General features: G+C 35.4%; 2 protein-coding genes across 4 annotated transcripts in view; one reads left to right on the plus strand and one right to left on the minus strand.

Annotated features, from left to right (window-relative positions):
* LOC141427433 (putative sodium-dependent multivitamin transporter) overlaps positions 1–20,475 on the plus strand; it is a 214,150-nt gene extending 193,675 nt beyond the window's left edge. Inside the window, exon 12 of the transcript XR_012451323.1 lies at positions 20,455–20,475. The gene's annotated coding sequence lies outside the window, so the exon portion shown is untranslated. The remainder of the gene's footprint in view (positions 1–20,454) is intronic.
* The window catches only part of CAP (Cbl-associated protein), a 183,878-nt gene that overhangs the window by 146,303 nt on the left and 17,051 nt on the right, over positions 1–20,524 (minus strand). For 2 of the 3 annotated variants that reach the window (XM_074086863.1, XM_074086861.1), the window contains exons 2-3: positions 10,332–10,568; positions 7,969–8,001 (exon numbers count right to left, since the gene is read on the minus strand). In XM_074086863.1, the coding sequence (XP_073942964.1) occupies positions 7,969–8,001; positions 10,332–10,427 (129 nt within the window). In that variant the 5' untranslated portion in view covers positions 10,428–10,568. The remainder of the gene's footprint in view (positions 1–7,968; positions 8,002–10,331; positions 10,569–20,524) is intronic. The other variant, XM_074086862.1, reaches the window with a different exon arrangement.

Consider the following 20,524-nt stretch of genomic DNA (forward strand, 5'->3'; position numbering starts at 1 on the left):
CAAAAATCCAATTTTAACGGTAACGAAAATGAGCATCGAGACCACGAAAAAGAACATTTTGTTTATTTTAAAATCTTATAACTGTACTATTTGAATGAAAATCCGATCATAATGAGAAAACGAATAAGCATTATTTAATTAATCAGGTATCAACAGAAATAGACAATCGATATCTATATAAAAAAAAATTAAAACTTGACCACGAAAATGACGACTTCAAATTGTCATTTTTGTATCCTTTTAAATACTATCTAGAAATTACTTAATTAAAGTAAGATTAATAACTTCAACTCACAAACCAAAACAGTTTTCAATACCTTCCCCCCCCGTGCAGGTCTACGGTAAACCAGAACGAAATTATGTTAAAACGAAACAACACAACAAAATGCTCCTCTAAATGACGAAGTTTTCTTTTAATATTTAGATATATACATTTCACACGCACATTCAGGGCAAAATAATTCTTGAACCTCTCGCCAGTTAACAAAATTGGCGACGCACTGGTCATAATTCCTATAACCACACCTGGAGCAAATGTTGTTGACGGTCAACCATTCTTCGTTTAAATCAATTAAATCAATAACGGCATAAACGATTACACTGTAAAAAGCAGAAAATTCTATAAAAGTGTTCTGAATTTTTTCTACTTGTAGGGAAAATCATCTTTTTCGTGGTCTTTAATCAGTTTCGTGGCCCATAGGACCACGAAAATGATGACCACGAAATTGAAAAGCTCTTACTTTCGCGGCTCTGCAGTAAATATCCTATAGGTTTGAAGCAAATGAAATCAATATTGAATAACTTAACTGCAAATGACACAGCACCAGTAAAACATTATATTTATTTACCCAATACTTACCAAGTCGCAACCGTAACGAAAATGACGCTCGATCTTTGACGCAAATCTAACTGAACCTTTATTACATTAATTATAGATAAATAATTATGACTTGCGATAAACATTATACGTTATATTGACGCAGTCTTATTTTCAAAGTTGCTTATAGTTAAAAAAGGATTTACAGGAGGTTTGACCTCTTTTTTTGTTTAAAATATACTTAATAAGTGTGGCTACGAAAATGATGGTGTATTTTGGAACAACGGGAAATGTAGAAAAAAATAGTCTTATCAATGTCGTAATTTTTTTATGTTTGCATGCATGGTATATCATATTATGAACATTCAATCCATGTTTTAAACAGCAAGTTTATCTATACCTTGTATTTTTTACAATACTACAAAGTAATCAGGGATAATCCGAACCTGACCACGTAACTGACTTTTGTGCAGAAAATTTAAGTTATTGTGGAAAAAAAGATAAAATAGAATAAAATGTATTTACCACAAGTTTCAGTGATAATATCCTAAGCAACTTAAAAACAATAAACGATATATTTCTAATTTTATAACTAAAAATTTGAGTCTGAACACAATTGAACCTCTCGAAATAATAACCCACTTACTAACTGATGTTTCGAGCTCATTGTGTCTCGCGTGCGGACAAATTTGATTGTTTTTAATCTTCTTCTGCCCAATTTTAACAAAAAATGGTAATCTACATTTAGCTAATGTTAAGCTTTGTGGAGTTATAAAATCCGAGCGATACCACAAGAAGCAGTTCACCGTTGAAGTTCGGTATAAAGGAAATTCAAATTGTGCAGGCCATTGTTCCAAGTGTAAGTAAGTTTGCGAGCAAAGAGCTTAACCATGTACCGCTTGGTCGCAGATTAATGGGAATTCTGAACAGGTGCCTATTGACGATGCAGATAGGGTTAAATGAATGGAATGTGGTCATATAAGACTTGAAATCTATGGTTATTAACTTCATTCGACCACGAGTTTTTATTTGCAACCACATTATAATAATGAAAGAAACTTTATAAAGGCACACACATCTTTACAAACCACAACAGATAAACGTAAAATTGTAAAAAAACGAGCTAAGAGTTCAATAAAGTTTTTAGAGTTTCGGCATCTACTTTTATACACTGACTTGTACTGAAGACTACCTCTGAAAATGATTCCTACTGTTGCAATGGTTTGAAGTAGATAATATTAGGCGTAGTTTCAAAAATATTTTTAATCGAAATTATTAACTTCCTCATACGAAGACAGATGTTATATCAAAAAAGCTTTTAGACATAAACATCTATTCATTACTTCTCGAATCTTCAAGTAATTAACTACATAATCACCTTGAAGCTAAAGAATCAATGGAACAAGCTTTAGTCCAGTTTCACTACAAAAATGTGTGCATATTTACAGACACATTTTAGTGAAAAACAATAACGATATGCTTTCCCCGGTATTTTAAGATTCCTAGACCAGTTCAGTAGTTAACAATCAGTAGGTACCTTCTAAAGCTGTTTGCTAAGTAGATAAAATGCGAACTAATTCCTCGGCGCTTCTGAAACTGGTATAATGAAGCACTGAAGTTTCAACCATTGTCACTTATTTCAACTGAAAACTAGATCACGGATCCATTCAGAGCAGTCTCAGCATTTTTGGCTGTTTCTACATTTTATAGGGAAATAAAGATTTAATTCTTTTTTCTACTCCTATACTGTAATCTGTGACTTAATCACGAATAGTAATATAACAGTATACATAACAAGATTCTGGAAAAGTCTAAGTATATTGTCTATTCCCCATAACAGCACTGTATCGTAATGTTGCTAAAACGATACTGCAACCCATACTGCAACTTACTTACTTTTCCTATGCATACATATCTCAGGTTGCTTATTTCTACTACGCTACTTATGCAGCAGCACTAGCGACATCTATGTTCCGCTCTCATCGAGAGACGTCACACTCTTTCGGAACCAACCGCTCACCCAGACAAGAGATGTCGCTACTAAGCAACCAATCATAATTTGATGAGGAAAAATTCGTGTCTAGATTCCTGTCCAGCGGTGGTGTAGGGGTTATAGCACGCAGCACGGATTGCTGAGCACCTGGGTTCGATTCCCAGCGCTAGTCTCTTTTTCTGGTTTTTCTGTGCATCCATGTCTCAGTTTGTATTTTCGAAACCCTTATAGTTTCGAAAATACAAACTGAGACATGGATGCACAGAAAAACCAGAAAAAGAGACCTTATAGTTTCGTTAAGTCCGTCTGTCTGTCTGTCCGTACGTCCGTCCGTATGTCACAGGCATTTTACTCAAAAAGTACAAGATGTATATCAATGAAAATTGCAGTACAGATGTCTTGTCAAAGCCGCCATTTAGTTTTGTAGTTAAATTACAAAAATAAATATTTATAGGGGGGGGGGCACTCTATACACGTAACAGAAATTGAATATTTTTTTATAACTCGCATCAACGTGTGGCATATAGTTCGACAGCTCTTTTGAAAAGATAGTAAGGTTTCTCAAAAACTTTTAGTTTTTTTTTATGTAGCCTGTATTATGTCCCACTGCTGGGCAAAGGCCACCTCTTTTCTTCGCCACTCTTCCCTGTCGTGGGCATGCACCTGCCAATCGAGCTGAAAAGCGCTCAGGTCGTCCCGCCATCTCCTCTTGGGTCTGCCTCTGCTCCTATGCCCATCCCTCGGATTCCTTGATTGATTAAGTGAAGATTTCTGGAAATAATCGTTTCCAAAGGAGCAAAAATTGTGTCCCCCCCCTCTATCTTGTAAACCGTTTGCTCATATGGAAAGGTAACGCTTAATAAATACTTTCAACGAAAATTGGTTTCAACATGATCGGATATACCGTTTTTGAGTTATTGCCGAAAAACTGCGCTTCTCAACAAAAGGACGTAAGTGCCGCGAAGATACGCTCTTTTTCTGGTAATAGATTTTAAGACTGTAGTAAGTGTTTAAATTGTGGTATAACGCACATAATATTGCTTGATTTTTTTCATAATGGCTACGGAACCCTATCTTGGGCGTGTCCGACACGCTCTTGGCCGGTTTTTTTTTAATTTCGTATTTTCGTGAAGGCTAAGGTGCAGCCAGTTACATATTTTATATGGTTTTTATACATAATAAAAACTTTTCGAATATAATCCATAGCAGGCCAACATAAGTAACGCGTATTTTTAACATCGTCACAGGCAAGTAAACGTCAATCAAAAATAAAATTTAACTTATTTTAGACAATGTTTGACATTTTCATATTTCTCCTTGTTTAATGTTGTTTACGTTCTCTTTGCGTTTGCCATACTTTTTACTAATCTCTAATTTTGTATTGTAATTAATAAGTACCCAGTCAAAGAAAAAGTATTATATGCTATAGTTGTATAAGTAAGTCAAAAAAAGCTTGTGGCGTCTTTTTCTAACTCTCCTTTTTTGAACCCTGTTAAACAACTGTTGCATAAAATACTATGAAAGTGCTGAGCTGAGCTTAATAAAACTCTAAAACATGCCTTCATAAAATCAGCTTGAAAATTATAAGTCTCAAACATTTTTCACAAAAAAACTGGTGTTAAACTAAGTCCAAAGATCCTATTTATGCTACGATGGCATATTTTAGTTTAGATTTATCAAGACAAGTTAAGGAATAACATTTAAGTTATAACAAGACGCCAGAAATATAATAAAATATGACACCTTTCCTGTTTGTAGGTGCACAAAGCGGTAAGTAAATTTTGCTTTCGATATTATGGTAATTTTACGACAAAATGTAAAATCAAGATAACCATGAATTCAAAGGTCATTATCTGGCCATAATATTTGCTTACTGTGAAATTTCTGAATCGTGCTAATGTAATACTACCTATGTGTGATAGGATAGGGAATATTGTCGCATTGTATGGGCATAGGCAGTGTCAAAGAACCAGTATAAGCTGAGATATACCTCCTCTCTCTGCTGAAGTTTATAAAGTCTGAAAAGGAGCCCGGAGTGAAGCGCCAAGGGTCTAGTATGTGTGGTCAGGTTGTGTTTAAGTATTATTTGCAAGCGGAACACGTGCGCCGCGTGACTCCGCCACGCACGTGCGTCGCCTATACGATCTAACCCTGTATCCACTGAAATCCCATGCCCAATTTATTATATTTATTTAAAGGCATTCTCTACATACTTTGCACTTAATACTGTGCTATTCTAATTAACAAAGCAAGGTTAAATATTAGGTTAAATAAAGACACTTAAACAATACGTTGTACACATTAATTTTATGTAAAGTAATATTTTATTATTATATCCCTGAACACTTAATCGAATTAATAAAGTAGCTAATTTGATTGCGTTTATTTCACGTTAAGGTTGTACATTAACTTCAATTAACTCGTCTTAAAACCATAGTAAGTAAAACAACGATAGTCTAACGCGTTTTCCTTTCAATGCGATTATATATCAAGCAGATTTCACACAGACGTAATTACGTTTACGACGATTTGCAAAATGACGTATTTCTCATTTTAGTTGAGGGTTCGCAGAACTATTTACGCGTCGGCAAACGACAAAGCATTGTGGAGGCCCAATCTCTGCGTAATGAGGGCTGCGTATGACCTCCGGAAGGTCGGGCAGGAAAGCCCTTAATCCGAATTAACCGCTTTGATCAGGCAGATTAACGCACGACAGGCTCGTCACAGTCACATTGAAGACAGGTAATTAATGAAAAAGCCAGTGTTTAAGTTACTTTTTCTCATGACTTTATTTATTGGAGATACAACAGCTTAGAGCCAATACGATTGTTTGTCATAGGAGTAAATTTTTAGTAATTTGGATAATGAACAGCAAAGAGACAAGTTAATAGGACTAAGTATTATAGCTATCAAAGTTAAAAGTCAAAGTCTAACTATCTTTATTCAATTTCGGCTATAGCAAGCACTTACTCGTATGAATGTCAGAAAAAAAACTACCGTCGGTTCGGAAAAATCTCTGTCTATCGTTATGTTTGGAGATAGAACTGATAGTTCGATTATTAACATAATGAAATATTAAAAAGTCTCATCGCTACCGATACGAAACCAAAAGTAACATTACCTGCACTGGTAGAAGAAAAAGTTATTTCTGCCAATCAGTAATGTAAGTACTGGGAAAAAAATTGAAACCTGGTTTAAGAGAACAAACAGCGGGACTAAACTGAAAATACAAACTGAAATATAGATGCACAGAAAAACCAGAAAAAATAAGACCAGCACTGGGAATCGAACCCAGACCCTCGGCATTCCGTGCCACGTGCTATACCGCTACACCTCTGCTGAACAACGGTACAACACGAATTTCCCCTATGCACCACATATCTCAGCTTGTTTGTTTCTTATTTAGCCACTTAAGCAGCGACGCTAGCGACATTTATACCGTAGCCCTCATCGAGAAACTTTCGGCATTCCATTGGAACTAACCGCTCACCCGGACAAGAGATGTCGTTCTTAAGCAATCAAATTAAGATTGTTTTTTTTGGAATCTTTTTGTATTTTTTAATTCAATTCCAAATTTTTACTTTTACGGTCATCCCTTAAAACCTAAATTGAAAATACAAACTGAAATATAGATGCACAGAAAAACCAGAAAAATAAGACCAGCACTCTCAGCTGGTTTGTTTCTTATTTAGCCACTTAAGCAGTGACGTGATCTATACCGTAGCCCTCACCAACAAAGAGATGTCGTTATTAAGCAATCAAATTAAGATTCTTGTCCGGGTGAGCGGTTAGTTCCAATGGAATGCCGAAAATTTCTCGATGAGGGCTACGGCATAGATGTCGCTAGCGTCGCTGCTTAAGTGGCTAAATAAGAAACAAACAAGCTGAGATATGTGGTGCATAGGGGAAATTCGTGTCGTACCGTTGTCCAGCAGTGGTGTAGGGGTATAGCACGTGGCACGCAATGCCGAGGATCTGCGTTCGATTCCCAGTGCTGGTCTTATTTTTCTGTGCAGCTATATTTCAGTTTGTATTTTCAATTTAGGTTTTACGGGATGGCTGTAAAAGTAAAAATTTGGAATTGAAATAAAAAATACAAAAAGATTCCAAAAAACCAATCTTAGCGGGAATAGTATTGGTTCGTAACAACACAATCTGTTAACACATATTCGGACGTGTACATTGTCGCTCCTAGTGCTAGTAAAATTAAACAAGCAACAATTAGCTTAATCAAGCTTAATTGCTCAGTTGCAGATGTGTTCATAAACACAAGCAAGTAGGTTTCTATTAAACCAGCCTTATAGAGTCCCCAGAACTTTGAGAGGACAGACGTTATTGTTTAAATAGTATCGTATTATTTAAATAGTATCATTTTGATCGTTGTACAAGTTTTCCACTTAAAGGAAATGTTAAATTGATTTCAAAGCCACTCTAGAAAATGCTATGTCATCTGCATTCTTAAGTTTTATTAGAAAACTTTGTCTGTCGAAAGTAGTTCAGCGAGAGCTTCGTAGTTTATTTCTATGCCAGTTGCGTATTTTCATATTTATCTTGTTTTGATTTATTATGGCATTCTTCTGTTTCTGTTTATTTTCAGATACCTTTTAATGCATAAAAGTAGCTTCTGAAGTGAGTAAAATAAATGTTTACTCTATGTTATGCGTTATTTCTTACGCAATAATTAGATTTATATAACAACAATAAACAAGCTCGGAGAAATATCAGAAAACTATTTAAATGGAAATTATTTTCATAGATTGAAAAATCTAAGAAATGTAACCAACGGAGACTGATTTTCATAAATGGAATGTCAATTGCTTTCCTACTCAAGTTACGCCATACATAGTACTGATTATCATTTTGTACCAAATATTATACGTACTCGATGATATCCTCTTTAAAATTCTACATTCAAAATGTATTGTGTGGCCCAATTTGTTAGTAAATTTTGAAGCCAATTTCAGATTTATTGCATTACAGTAAGTAAAAGCATCATTCATATCAACATTCATGGTGATTCAAGCGTTAGTGTAAGATTTTCTCGGCCTTTTTTAGCTTTACCCGTACGATAAATTTAATAAAGAAGGCGCTGAAGGTATCGTCAAGAGAAATGATTGATTAATATTTGTGAAACAAACAGAAGCACAATCTTACTCACATCAAATGTGCGCCGCGGTGTATCGCTCAAGCTCTGCAAGAAATAAATTATGTAGCAATTTCATTACTGAAAGGCGAATATAATACTATTGTACGTAATGTTGGTGACCTAATTGTTCAACAACGTATTTTTTATGTATCCCACTCATGTTATAAATGCGTAAGGCTGTCTGTTTGTTACCTCTGCACGTTTAAACCGCTGAACCGATTTAGACGAAATTCGATATACAGATAGTTTGAGTCCCGGGAAAGGACATAGAATAGTTTTTATCCCGGAAAATTGCATAGTTCCTGCCGGATAGCGTTAAACGAATTCTACGCGGACGCAGTCGCGGGCAACAGCTACCAAGTAATTTTATATAAACAAAAAGATAAATGGATTAATGGGACCAATGTCTTAGCTCTAAACTAAGGTAAGCCTGTACCTACTATAATATGGGCACTAGGCAACAATGGGTTAACATTCTTATACGAGAGGTGTAAATGCGCTCTTATACTTAGAGGAGGCGTGTGCTTGTGCACACTGGATACTGCTGGCAGTGAGAACATAGGCTTGGATGGTGCATGGCGCAAGGTGATTTTTAGTCACCATCGAAATTTTGTCGACATTGAATGACATTTTAGACGGTGACCGGAAAACTACCGATTAGGTACATATTATATATGTAGACAAATATATAGAGGGAAAAATTGTATTTTTTATACATTTTATCGGTCCTGACCGGGAATTGGGAACTTTAGCAAAGTGTCTCCAAGCTTCGTAGTCAGGTTATTTCGAACAAAATCTCGTCTGAGGGACATATGACAAAGAATATGGTAGGACATGTTTTTTTAAAGCACCTTTCAATTCAGAGTCAAATGCATAATCTTAAACATGTTTATTTTTAGCCACACTAAAATCTAGAGGTACTAACATTGACCATAAATTCCCTTTGAGTATACGTTAAATATTTAATCGCATTTGCATTTCTAAGTAGAGTGCGATCGGCGCTTCGATGTAAGTACTTAATTAGTTTTCCTTTTCCAGTGGGAAAAGAGCGTGTTTAGTACTCGTAATTACTGTTCAGGACCATTCGATAAATAAAGACTAGTTTCTGGCACGTCACCAAGAGTACATTTCGTTCCACCTTTACATGTCTTCGTTTAATACCTCTACGTACTTTGGTGAGGACGGTAATTTACCGCAGTTTGCAAATCCTAAAAGAGCCTTGTGAGTAGGTAAATGTATCTCATTTTGATAATTTTGAACACTATGTGAGATTGCTAAACCGAGCTCAACACTGATTAATTTAATCCAGTGAATGTTCATAAGTAGTCCATGTTTACAGGAACCATTATCCACCTGACTGATTTTTATTTATGTTGCATGTTGCATTGCACTAACATGAGTCAACTCTGTTTTGTTTTTCTATATGTATTTACTAATTGAAAACGAATAAAATCTGTAGCAAACATCTATTCTGAACTACGTAAATCCGTAAAGTGCTAAAGCAGATGATACTCATTATCAGAGTTCAGGTCATTATCAAAGCATTAATAATGGGTGCCCCTTGATATATCGACAAACTATTTATCGAATTTCATTTCATCAAAAACAATTAATAGAATATTCAATACTATTTTTTGTCTTGGAGTAATTTTACTTCATTTTCTATTCATTACATAGTAAAACAATTAGGTTTTGCAACAACACTACACGGATTATTATTTGCTTAAAAAATTATTTCATCAACTATTTATTCATGAGACAGAACAACTAAATAGCGCTGATTGTTTATTCAATGTATTATTAGAAAACATCATAAATTAGGTTAGGTTAGGTTAGAACCACGACCCCAGCAAAAATAAATCGCTGCCAGAAAATAAGGTTAGGTTGGAACTGCGACTCCAACAAAAATAAATCGCTACCAGTAAAGTAGGTTAGGTTAGGTTAGAACTGCGACGCCAACAAAAATAAATTTAATTCAAAAAGTATGAAATTTAAAATATGAAATGAAGTTCTGCCAAATAAACAATCTATTAAATAATATTTCCAGAAATTAAAAATCGGTGATTTAAAAATATTAATTTTAATCATTCGGGGCAGTGAATATTTGATGAAATGAAAAATAGGAAAACATTTACTTTTAACTGAAATTAGATTAAAAGTTCGTCGACATTTCAAGGGTAAACCATTAATAATATTGACCTAATAGGTGTTGTTTAAGTTTTCGTGAGTTATATTTGATAAAATTACTAAATTCAACGGGTCAACTTACGAACTAAATATCTCACATTATTTTAAAACAAGTTTGTCGAGGGCACAGTAGAGCTTTCGCCAAACGGATGTTACGTCCGTCCGTTCAGTATCGTGTATTGACTTACCCTGGATATCCTTAGAGGTTGGTTCTGGTCAGCCCCACCGTGCATTCTGAATCCCCATGGCGCCCCACCCGATAGTTCCACTTCACGTGTGCTCATTTTATCGCTGCATTGCCGCTTTCTGAACAAACTTTGCTTTTACTTCAGAAAGGAAACCATCAATGTACAGAAAACGATACATTTTGTCGCTAAGATATTATGTAATGGTGCATATCAGATTCCATACTCGCTGTTCAGCATCTGTAACAAACAAACAAAAGTATTTAAGTAGGTACTTAAATATTTCTCGCTTTTTTATTGAACAACAAAAAATTTTCAGTTAAGATAACAAATAGATTAAAGATAATGCACAAGAGCCTATGCGGACAAGTTGACCATAATGACGACGTGACACCATCAGGCATGATCAACTCATAAATAGAACAAATTGACAAAAAAAAGTACATGAAAGTAGGTATAACTGAGGCTGAGCGTCGAACCCTGTTCCTCAACTTTTCGTTATGCGTGTTTCAAGGTTTTTCAAATTAATCTATTACCTATAATGTATTTAAAGACATGGTTGGGTTAGTTACTTTAACTGAACACACCTGTTAAATGGTGCAATTGTGCACCCCAATTTCACGAAACTAGTTTTAAGCGATAGTCTAAATTGATAATGACTTGACCTAATAACCGTAAATAATTATGAACTTAATGAAATACGACTGGTGGGTGTTGACGCGGGTTACTCAATCACTTAACACCATGGGTGGTGCATATATTTAGTTTTACGATCCAGTCGGTTTGTTCGCTTAATACCTCATAAACGTTATGAATAGACATTAAACCCAGAATTTTATTTCTAATGCCATATTTATTTATTTGAAACGACATTCACAGCTATTTTTAATGTTTGCAGTGGGCAAGAAAGATAAGTTACCTTGAAAACGACCACAATTTGACGTTATATTGAGTGAAGTCATTATTAAGCCCTAGATATTTTCGGCTAAAATTTTTGTACGCGGTCGGCAATCCACGTTCTGCTAACCTACTGGCATACATTCGTTTTCGTTTGTATCAAAAGGCTATGAAAACCTAATTTACAATATAAACATTGGCGGATGATCATGACGTTCTCAAAGCGCGGGCGCAGCCACGCGCAGCTAAGCAGAGGGGCTACTACGAAATTAGAAAATCAAAGTTCGTATCGTACCGTCCCTCTCACTCTCGTATTAAATAGTTCAAGTGTCAGAGGGACGGCAAGATACGAAATTCGAATTTTGCACTTCGTAGTAAATTATAAGGGCCAGAGTACAAATCGTGGAGTTATATATTCGACGAGGTCAGTGCGAGGGAGTGCCTAAATAAAAGCTAGAGGCTACTGTAAATTGTAAGGCGTTTTTCATTATTTCATAAAATTTTGTGCGAATTCTTATACGAATTTGGTACTGGAACGTTTTTGAACAGGTGTATTTAGGAAAAGTACAAAAATTAAATTAATATTAATAAAACCATGTCAGTGGAAGTATAACATAATGGTGGACTACTGACCGACCATGCTGCCAAGCAATATTTGTTTTAATTGCTTTTCGTGTTATTAGCTACCTATGTACTTCTTGCTAGAATCCAATTTCCGCTTTCAATAAAAACCGAGTTTTCAATTACTATTGTACTTGGGGCTGTTTTTTGAAATTACACCATAAGTTTCTAAAGTTGTAAAAATCTTTGTATTGCTACAGAATTACCGTTCCAATTATTTTACTACATACAATTATTTTATAGTAAAGATTATATTATAGTATTTGTTTGTTATAATTTGATTTGCCGAATTAAATATGTGCAATTTGTATTGAAGAACTAGCTGTTGCCCACGGCTTCGCCCCCGTTGATTTTTTCTATGTTTTCCTCCATACTTAACTACATACATACTTAACTAGCTATGTATTGTATTTATGTGTGTTTAATTCTATAGCAAGCTTTACGGCTTATTAATACTAAACGGATTTTAACGTGTGGGGTGCGATAAATTTCGTTAAGTAGGTTAGGTATTTTTGGAAAGGTGACATAGGGAATGTTAAAATTGTTAAAACATCAAAATAATTGCTTTAATTTTGGAGATTTTTGCAGGTGGTAGGACCTTGTGCAAGGTCCGCACGGATTGTTACCACCATCTTACTCGCTAATCTTGCCGTGAAGCAGCAGTGCTTGCACTGTTGTGTTTCGGCGTGGAGAGTAAGACAGCCGGTGAAATTACTGGCACTTGAGGTATCCCATCTTAGGCCTCTAGGTTGGCAACGCATCTGCAATACCCCTGGCGTTTCAGATGTTTATGGGCGGTGGTGATCTCTTACCATCAGAAGACCCACTTGGTCGTTTGCCATCCAGTCGAATAAAAAAAAAGAAGATTTTGGCACCAAAAAAGAAATCACTTGCAAAGTCATTATCTTGATTTATCTTTTTAACGATTATTTAACGCCTCACCCTGCTCAGCATTCAACATGCTCGAATAACGAATTTCTGAATATAACACAATTTTCAAACTATGGTTCGATCGATAAAGCATGCCATATAACTTAAATTATTTTCTTCACAATTCAAACAAGATTTTAATTTAAACATAAAGATGTCAATTTCATGAACCAACTAATAAAAACCATAAAACTTTGTTTAGATTTCAAGTACTTACGGTATTATTACTATTGTTTAATTTCATAGTTTAAAAAAAGGATACAAAGTTTTAGTTGCTCAAAACTTTATAAAGAATATTTTTGTTTAATTTATTCTAGTTCAGAATGAGTTTTAGTGGTTAAAAACCTTTTTAATCATATAATATACATATTTTGTAATTATATAATACATGTTGGTATCTTAAATAATGGTAGAAGTGCCTTAAAAATATAAATAAAATACGATAATGGTACCAGATGAACATTTGCAAAATTATCTAAATGACAAAAATAGGTTCCTATTGAAGATGCATGCACTTATTATCGTTTACAGTGATCTTGTTACTGTAACAAAGTTGATTTATAAAGGTGCTTAAACTATTTTGGTCTTTGTGTTTATATTTTCATGTTGCCATTGTCCAATAATTCTTGCTCAGTTTTGGACGCATCTCAAAATTTCAACAAAACGTTTCTGCATTACGGCCACAACTCTAAGTACCTGTCTAAAAGGTCTTGTATCTTAAAAAATATATAAGTTTTTAAAAAAAGTGACGTATTCATGAAAGCATTATATCATCCCGGGTAAAACAAGCTAAATTTCAAATGCATTAACCCAAAACTTAAGGAGTAAGACCCTTTTTACTACCACGAACTAAGCTGCCAGAACTTTAACACGCATTTCTCGAATAGCAGGCATGGGACGATCTAGATGGGCAGTGCTTTTGTGGCGATTTTTCTTTCATCATTATCGTTTCGGCAAGTATTATTAAAAGAGATGATGCTCAGGTTAACATTTTAATAAAAAACATCTTAGATATTTAAAGACATAGCGATGCTAAATCTAGCGTGATCAAAATTCTTGGGACTTGTCATTCAATTCAATTCTTGTATATCGAGGTTGCAAAAGACACTATCAGTTGAGCCGTTGTTCTGTAGATTCGACTTGTCCTTCCGTTGTGCTCATAAACGTGAGATGGTAATGACGTTTAATCAACCAATCAAAGCACTCAAGTATTCACCTAGCTACGACAGCGACTAGGATCTTTTCTCCTGTAGATTCAGTCACTTACACTTTCTGGTCGTGTGATCGCGCCCTTACTTGCATTACGCCGACACGACACACAGTATTTTCAGGCTATGATCCCGATCAGCGGGGCAAGGCCGGCGTTTACGCATGTATCGGAGGCTATTCCGGTTACACAATGTGTTTTACACGCAATAGTTTATTTTTCATATCAAGTCAGTTTTGTGTTGGGTAGGTGACACCTCAATATAGGTACCGTATTTAACAATTTCTGAATTCGCCATATGATATCATATTATTTATAATAAAAATATGAAAATAGAGCCAATACATATTTTAAAATAAATAATTTCGGGTAAAAATTAAATTTTTAGTAATTTTTTGAAAGAATGTTTTCTTAGCGGTGCATTTAAAGTCACATGTTACGTTAATATTTCTTGCTCTGTCTATTTTTTTTTACTAGCCTACAATAGTGTCCCACTGCTGGGCAAAGGCCTCTCCTCTTGATCTCCACACCTTCCCGCCATCTCCTTTTCGGTCTGCCTCGCCGTCGATGGCCGTCCTCTGGTGGAGTGACTGAATGTGAATTAAATTAAATTTCATTTTTTTTATTTTCAATAATTTGATTTTCAATTTTGTATGGTAATACAAGGTAAGGTAACTAAAACAAACTTAAGAGTCGCTTGCACGGTGTAGGGTTCAAAAAAAATGTGCTGAACCCTGGATTACGGGTGACAATTCCATACATTTTGAGATTATCCCTAGATTACCATACCATTCCACTCGGAGTTAAATAGGTTAACTCTATTTGCAAGCCCACCTAAGCCTTCTTAATTGATAAACCATTCTGATTTTTAAAGCAATTTTATTACTAATTCTGCAGCTGATTTAAAATTATTTAATTTATTGTTTTCAGGGTTAAACGAAGGTTTTACCTATGTAGTGTTTTTTATTTGAGCCGTATCTTGGAATTATTGGTTAGTGGTGTAACCCATTTAATAAGGAGACACCATTTTGTTTTTATCGTTATCAGAGTCTTAGTACGTGGGCGACCGAGCTTTGCTACAGCTAAAACTCTAAATACGCATTTTCCCAGAAATAAGCCCAAGCTAAATCGATTGTTTGCCGCCGAAAATCCCTTCAGAATAAAGTTTTCTTCGAAATCGTTAGAACCGTTTTCGAGAACCTCGAAATAAATTTACAAGAATTAACAAGAATTGTCCGTTTTAAAAGTTAAAAAGCATGTTATACATTACGTAATGCAATGGTAGACATTTTTAACCATTTCATCACGATCTTTGGCATTGATGGTATGTTTTTGTTATAATGAGTCAATGTTCAGTCAAGGTCATAAATATACGAACGTGACCAAAACGTCAAAAATATCTATAGCTTCACCTTGATTCCACTCTAGGTTGATGGTACCATCAGCCAAATATGTGGTCTATCAATGTTCAAACAAGTTCCTATCAAATAAATATGTCGCTAAAGTCGAACTTTCAAGTTCACAGACATGTCTATTGGCATTATTGTTTTATGACATGCAAACGATTATCAACTTTAGGGTGGTAGACCACATATTTGGCTGATGGTACATATAATATTTGACTCAATGGCTGTATAGATAATTTTATGCCCTCGACTGTTCATCTTTTAATAAGAGAAGTAGAACAAAAGAAGAACAAATTAATTAAAAGAAGACTTAACGAAGTTTGTGAAAGATAAACTAAAATAAATTTTAATTTTTATACGGCTAATATCTTCTATCTCGCCAATTACCCTACATTAACCCTCTTTACTGTTCGCTTACCATGTACCCAAACTATAATAAATTTGACACTTGACGGGGTCATTCATCATATTTATATGTTATACCTATTACACCACGAATTACAAAGCGGAAGATTAAAAATAAAGCGAATGCATTTGAGCTATTTTATGGAGCGCTGTAAAGTTGCAGGCATGTGTTTTGTACGCGAATACTTTTAGAAATATTGCTATGAGCGATTCATGTTAGTTGTATTGCAATGTTTGATGCAGTATAATGATCAAAAAAGGTTTTAGCTTATCAATAATGAATGCATGGTGCAATGGTGATTCTATATAATGACGTAAGACACCACTTTACGAGTCTTTGTGCGGCTCTGTTAAAGCTATATAAGTAGGTGAAAAACGTATGTATTTAGGTAAGCCACCTTTTGCATGTAAAACAGAACAGAACTGTACAGAATTTATGTACATTAGCTAATTTGGAATGTCAAAGTGTCTACTCGGGTATTTAAAAACTATGCAGCAAAATTTACTTTAGTAAGGGATTTAGTTTAGTGTTTATTTAACTATCCAGGGTTCCTATTGTCAAGTACCCAAAAATTAAAATAATAGCTAATTTTAATTTCTGTCGATTGGATAGTTGGATACGCATACAAGCTAGGATCAGAGAGCAAAAATCTTCTCTGTGAATCTTCTATTTTTTTTATATGTGTGCCATATTTTGATACTAAATGCTACTGGTGCTGACTAGTTATGGTATTGGTACCGGAAGCACTGGCTAGGTGAAGCTGACATAGTTTACAAAGCAGGCAATACTAAAGCACTCAGTCCGACTACTTTAACTAGGACTACCAAGCAGAACCGGCGGAGGATAGCTGTAGGTATGGACAAAATGGGACACCCCGCTACGGTGTCGCAGTCTAAAAGACCTCGCTCTGTGAAAGTTTATCGTTTTTTAGTTTACTCAAAAATCCGTGATCAATCGTATGATGCGCCATCATAAGGCCTTGCAAATAGCTCTTGCCCGCAATATAGGTCCCGTTCCGCCAATGGTAGGTTTTTTTTTTTAGGTTTTGGCTATACTTTTCGATTGAGCCAGCGTCATGTCGATTTCTCTCAATAAAAAAAAGGGAAATGAAAGAGGCAATTACCATTCCCAATGGTAGGTAAATAAGGTAAGTACCTACCCCTCTTCTACGTATAGATATGTGTTTCTGTTTACAAAACCTGCTTTACTTTTCCAATATCCTATGTCTCATTTGTTTTCCAATTCAACTTTATGAATTTCATGTTAAGGGTGCATTTTAGGTTTCTAGGAATGAAACAGCTTTGTCATGGAGTCGATGGCGGAAGCGTGCGAGTGACATTTGAATCGGACCCCGCGTCACCTATCAGGCCTGACGTGGCACTGACAACGGGCCTTTCAGCCAGTCACCTGATAAAGTATCTCCTCATCGACAAGTTATGTTGATATTAGATTTGTTTAGAATTCCATTTATTATTACAATGAAGTACATACACAAGTACATATACAAAAAGAAGGTACAATTGAAGTAAAATAATAACCTTAAAGTGACCTAACTATGTATCATTTCGCCTAAATCTTGTACCTGCGGAGTGCCCATACGTTGTGATGCCAATACGTTGGGCGAAAAATGCGCCAACCCTATCAATTGTCATGGTGGGTAATTTCAAATAGGTAATGTATGTTTTATTTAGCAGAAAATTTTGTGGGCGTTCGGACTTTACAGAAAATATAAATTATACTAGCTTTTGCCCGCGGCTCCGCCCGCGTGGTATTCGGTTATCGCGCGCTGTTCCCTTGGGAACTGTGCATTTTTCCGGGATAAAAAGTAGCCTATGTCACTCTCGGGCCTATAAACTATCTCCAAAAATCACGTCGATTCGTCGCTCCGTTACGGCTTGAAAGACGAACAAACACACAAACACACTTTCGCATTTATAATATTAGTATTTATTTTATATTTAATCCGGATTTTTTCAGCACGTGATTAAATTTGACTTGACACAAAATTATAAGTGTTTCCTTACATTAACCGATGATCTGATCACAATGTAGCAAGTCAAGAGGTATGATTAGGTACGATTTAGAGGAGGGTTTTCTCAAAGTAATTGAGCCATCTGCTGAAATATTTGGGATTAATTTTAAGAAACTTTGTATGACTTTTGCAAAAGCATCAATGCTTAAATTCACCAAGTATCAAAACAACTGCGGATAGCCTGCATCATTAAATTTAAAATACTGATAAATTAACACGGACATACGTTCTCACTGCAGACAGTATACCTGTCTGTTCACTGATGGATCGCCCAGTTAATTTGGTACGTGAATAGACCAGCATCAAACTAAAGTAGCGTACAAAGACGTTACTAGCTTTTAATAGCACCGACTGAAGCTGACTCACCTTACATTTGGTTAATCGAAGGTTAAATATAACACCGATATAACGTTACGTTTATAAAAGAACGCGCTATTTGTGCGGAACCAATTTTAAACTTGCATCATACGAAATCAATTTTCAACATTTTGCGCGAAGTGGAATGTTAATTTCCGCGCAGCGTCGGTTAATGGTACAGTTGGGAATATTACAAAAGCTATTCGCGAATCGCGATGCATTTACAGATTTTGCCGCTCGAGCATGACAAAATAAATAGACGATGTGAAAGGCCATTCTACTTAAAATGAGTACTTAATACATCGATTAAATTGCGGAGGATTTTTGCAGTATCTGAAACCTTATTGTCTAACGCAGAGGTTTTTAACCGGTGTGCCGCGATCGCCGCGAAGTGTATGCGATTCGTACAAAAGGTGTCAACTCTAGTGTCAATTCTAGTTGAGATATTAATAAGCCTCTGCTGTCCGTTATTTTATACTGGTATTCTCTAGGTACGGAACCGTTTAGGTGCCTAGTCTACGCGCCAGTCCGACTCGCACTTGGCTATTTTTACTGGTGTGCCGTGAAACTTTGATGTACGAAAAGTTTTCCGTTAAAACCAAAAGGTTGTAAACGCCTGGTCTAACGCATGAATGTTCATAAACAACATTCACTAGCTTTTTCTACCTCGTCCTATACTGACAGACGGAATGAAATGGCGAAAGCTACATTGATTCCGAGTGTGTTAGAGAATAATTATGTGGCCTGTGGTGAGAATCCAAGGTAATTTGATTGCGATCATTGTACTTGGTTTTAGTATGAACCTCCATGGTTTGGCGTTGTATGTATGTAGTAAATAAAATGAATTCTTTCATATTTATTAAATAACACACATTTAAACAAATAGTTATTTGTAGGATAGTTTTTATTTCAGTTGTACATTCACTAAGTTAAAAAATATATATAAAACCGGCCAAGAGCGTGTCGGACACGCCCAAAATAGGGTTCCGTAGCCATTACGAAAAAATTAAGTAATATTTTTCTAAGGATATCGTATTTTATACGGAATCTTCCAAGTTTAAGTATATTTTATACCTTAGGCTGCTATTTACTCATAAACTACTAATAATTCTCAAGCAAACTTAGCCGTTAAAGTTTTCCTTGAAAGTTTGATATACTTAACAACCGGATGGCCAAGTGGTTAGAAAACCTGACTAAGAAGCTTGAGGTCCCGGGTTCGATTCCCGGCCGGGGCAGATATTTGTGTGAATAACACGAATGTTTGTTCTCGGGTCTTGGATGTTTAATATGTATTTAAGTATGTATTTATCTATATGTATAAGTATGTTTATCCGTTGCCTAGTATCCATAGTACAAGCTTTGCTTAGTTTGGTACTAGGTCAATTGGTGTCAAGTGTCCCATGATATTTATTTATTTTTATTTACTTACTACCATCCTGAATTTTATCAAATTTTTCCACCCACCGGTTTAGATTTTAGCTGGGCTCGATTTTAATGAAAATTTGCACTTTAAAGTTGAACATTTCTCTATCACTCATCAGCTCCCCGAGTCTTTCATTATGTTGTCTTTTTTCGTGCTTCAGGACATCTTCACGATAAAAGTTCGATAACTCAAAAAGGGCATTAGCAAAAGGAATCATGCGTGTGACCCCGCAGGGAAAAGCTATTACCTAAATTATAACCAGGCTCCACATAATTATCGTACGTTCCGTAAATAGACAATAACAAGAGCCCATCGCTCGTAGAGTAAAATAATGCATAACAAAGGTTTAATAGGGGGCATGTCGTGGTTCGTGTAATTAATTAAATTGACCCTTACCCCCCGGCATCGAAAGCATAAACAAACAAATGTTATTCTAATTTCTACTCTATTATAACTTTGTAAAGGCCTCTTTTGAGTTTTGTATGAAATGAAATTGTATAAAGTTTTCTAAGATTTTGATATTTTATTATTTCGGTGTACTCGTACCTAGTGTTTTGGTAATGGTTCGCTGTTAAGGGACCAAATTTATCCCCTGATGTGATAATAAGTTTATGATGCCGAAGGTTTGATTCGCTTTCGGTGTTCCTTTAACGATATCGGTAATCGAAAGTACCCGGAAGTTTTGGAAACAAATAAACCATGTCTGGCGTAACCGTACTCGCAGTAAAAATATATCTACGTAACCATAATTATAAATTATGCATATTGTAAATGATCGTCGTGTAGGTCCTACAGCTAAGAATTGTCTTTCTAAATAATTTATTGAATCAGGCGTTACTTTGCGGAGGTCCATATCAATGAACTAAAAGAATTTCTTTGCTCACCCGCGACCTTAAGATAGCTAAGCTTATTATGCA

This window comes from Choristoneura fumiferana, chromosome 4 (assembly GCF_025370935.1).
Source record: "Choristoneura fumiferana chromosome 4, NRCan_CFum_1, whole genome shotgun sequence".
Lineage (NCBI taxonomy): Eukaryota > Metazoa > Arthropoda > Insecta > Lepidoptera > Tortricidae > Choristoneura > Choristoneura fumiferana.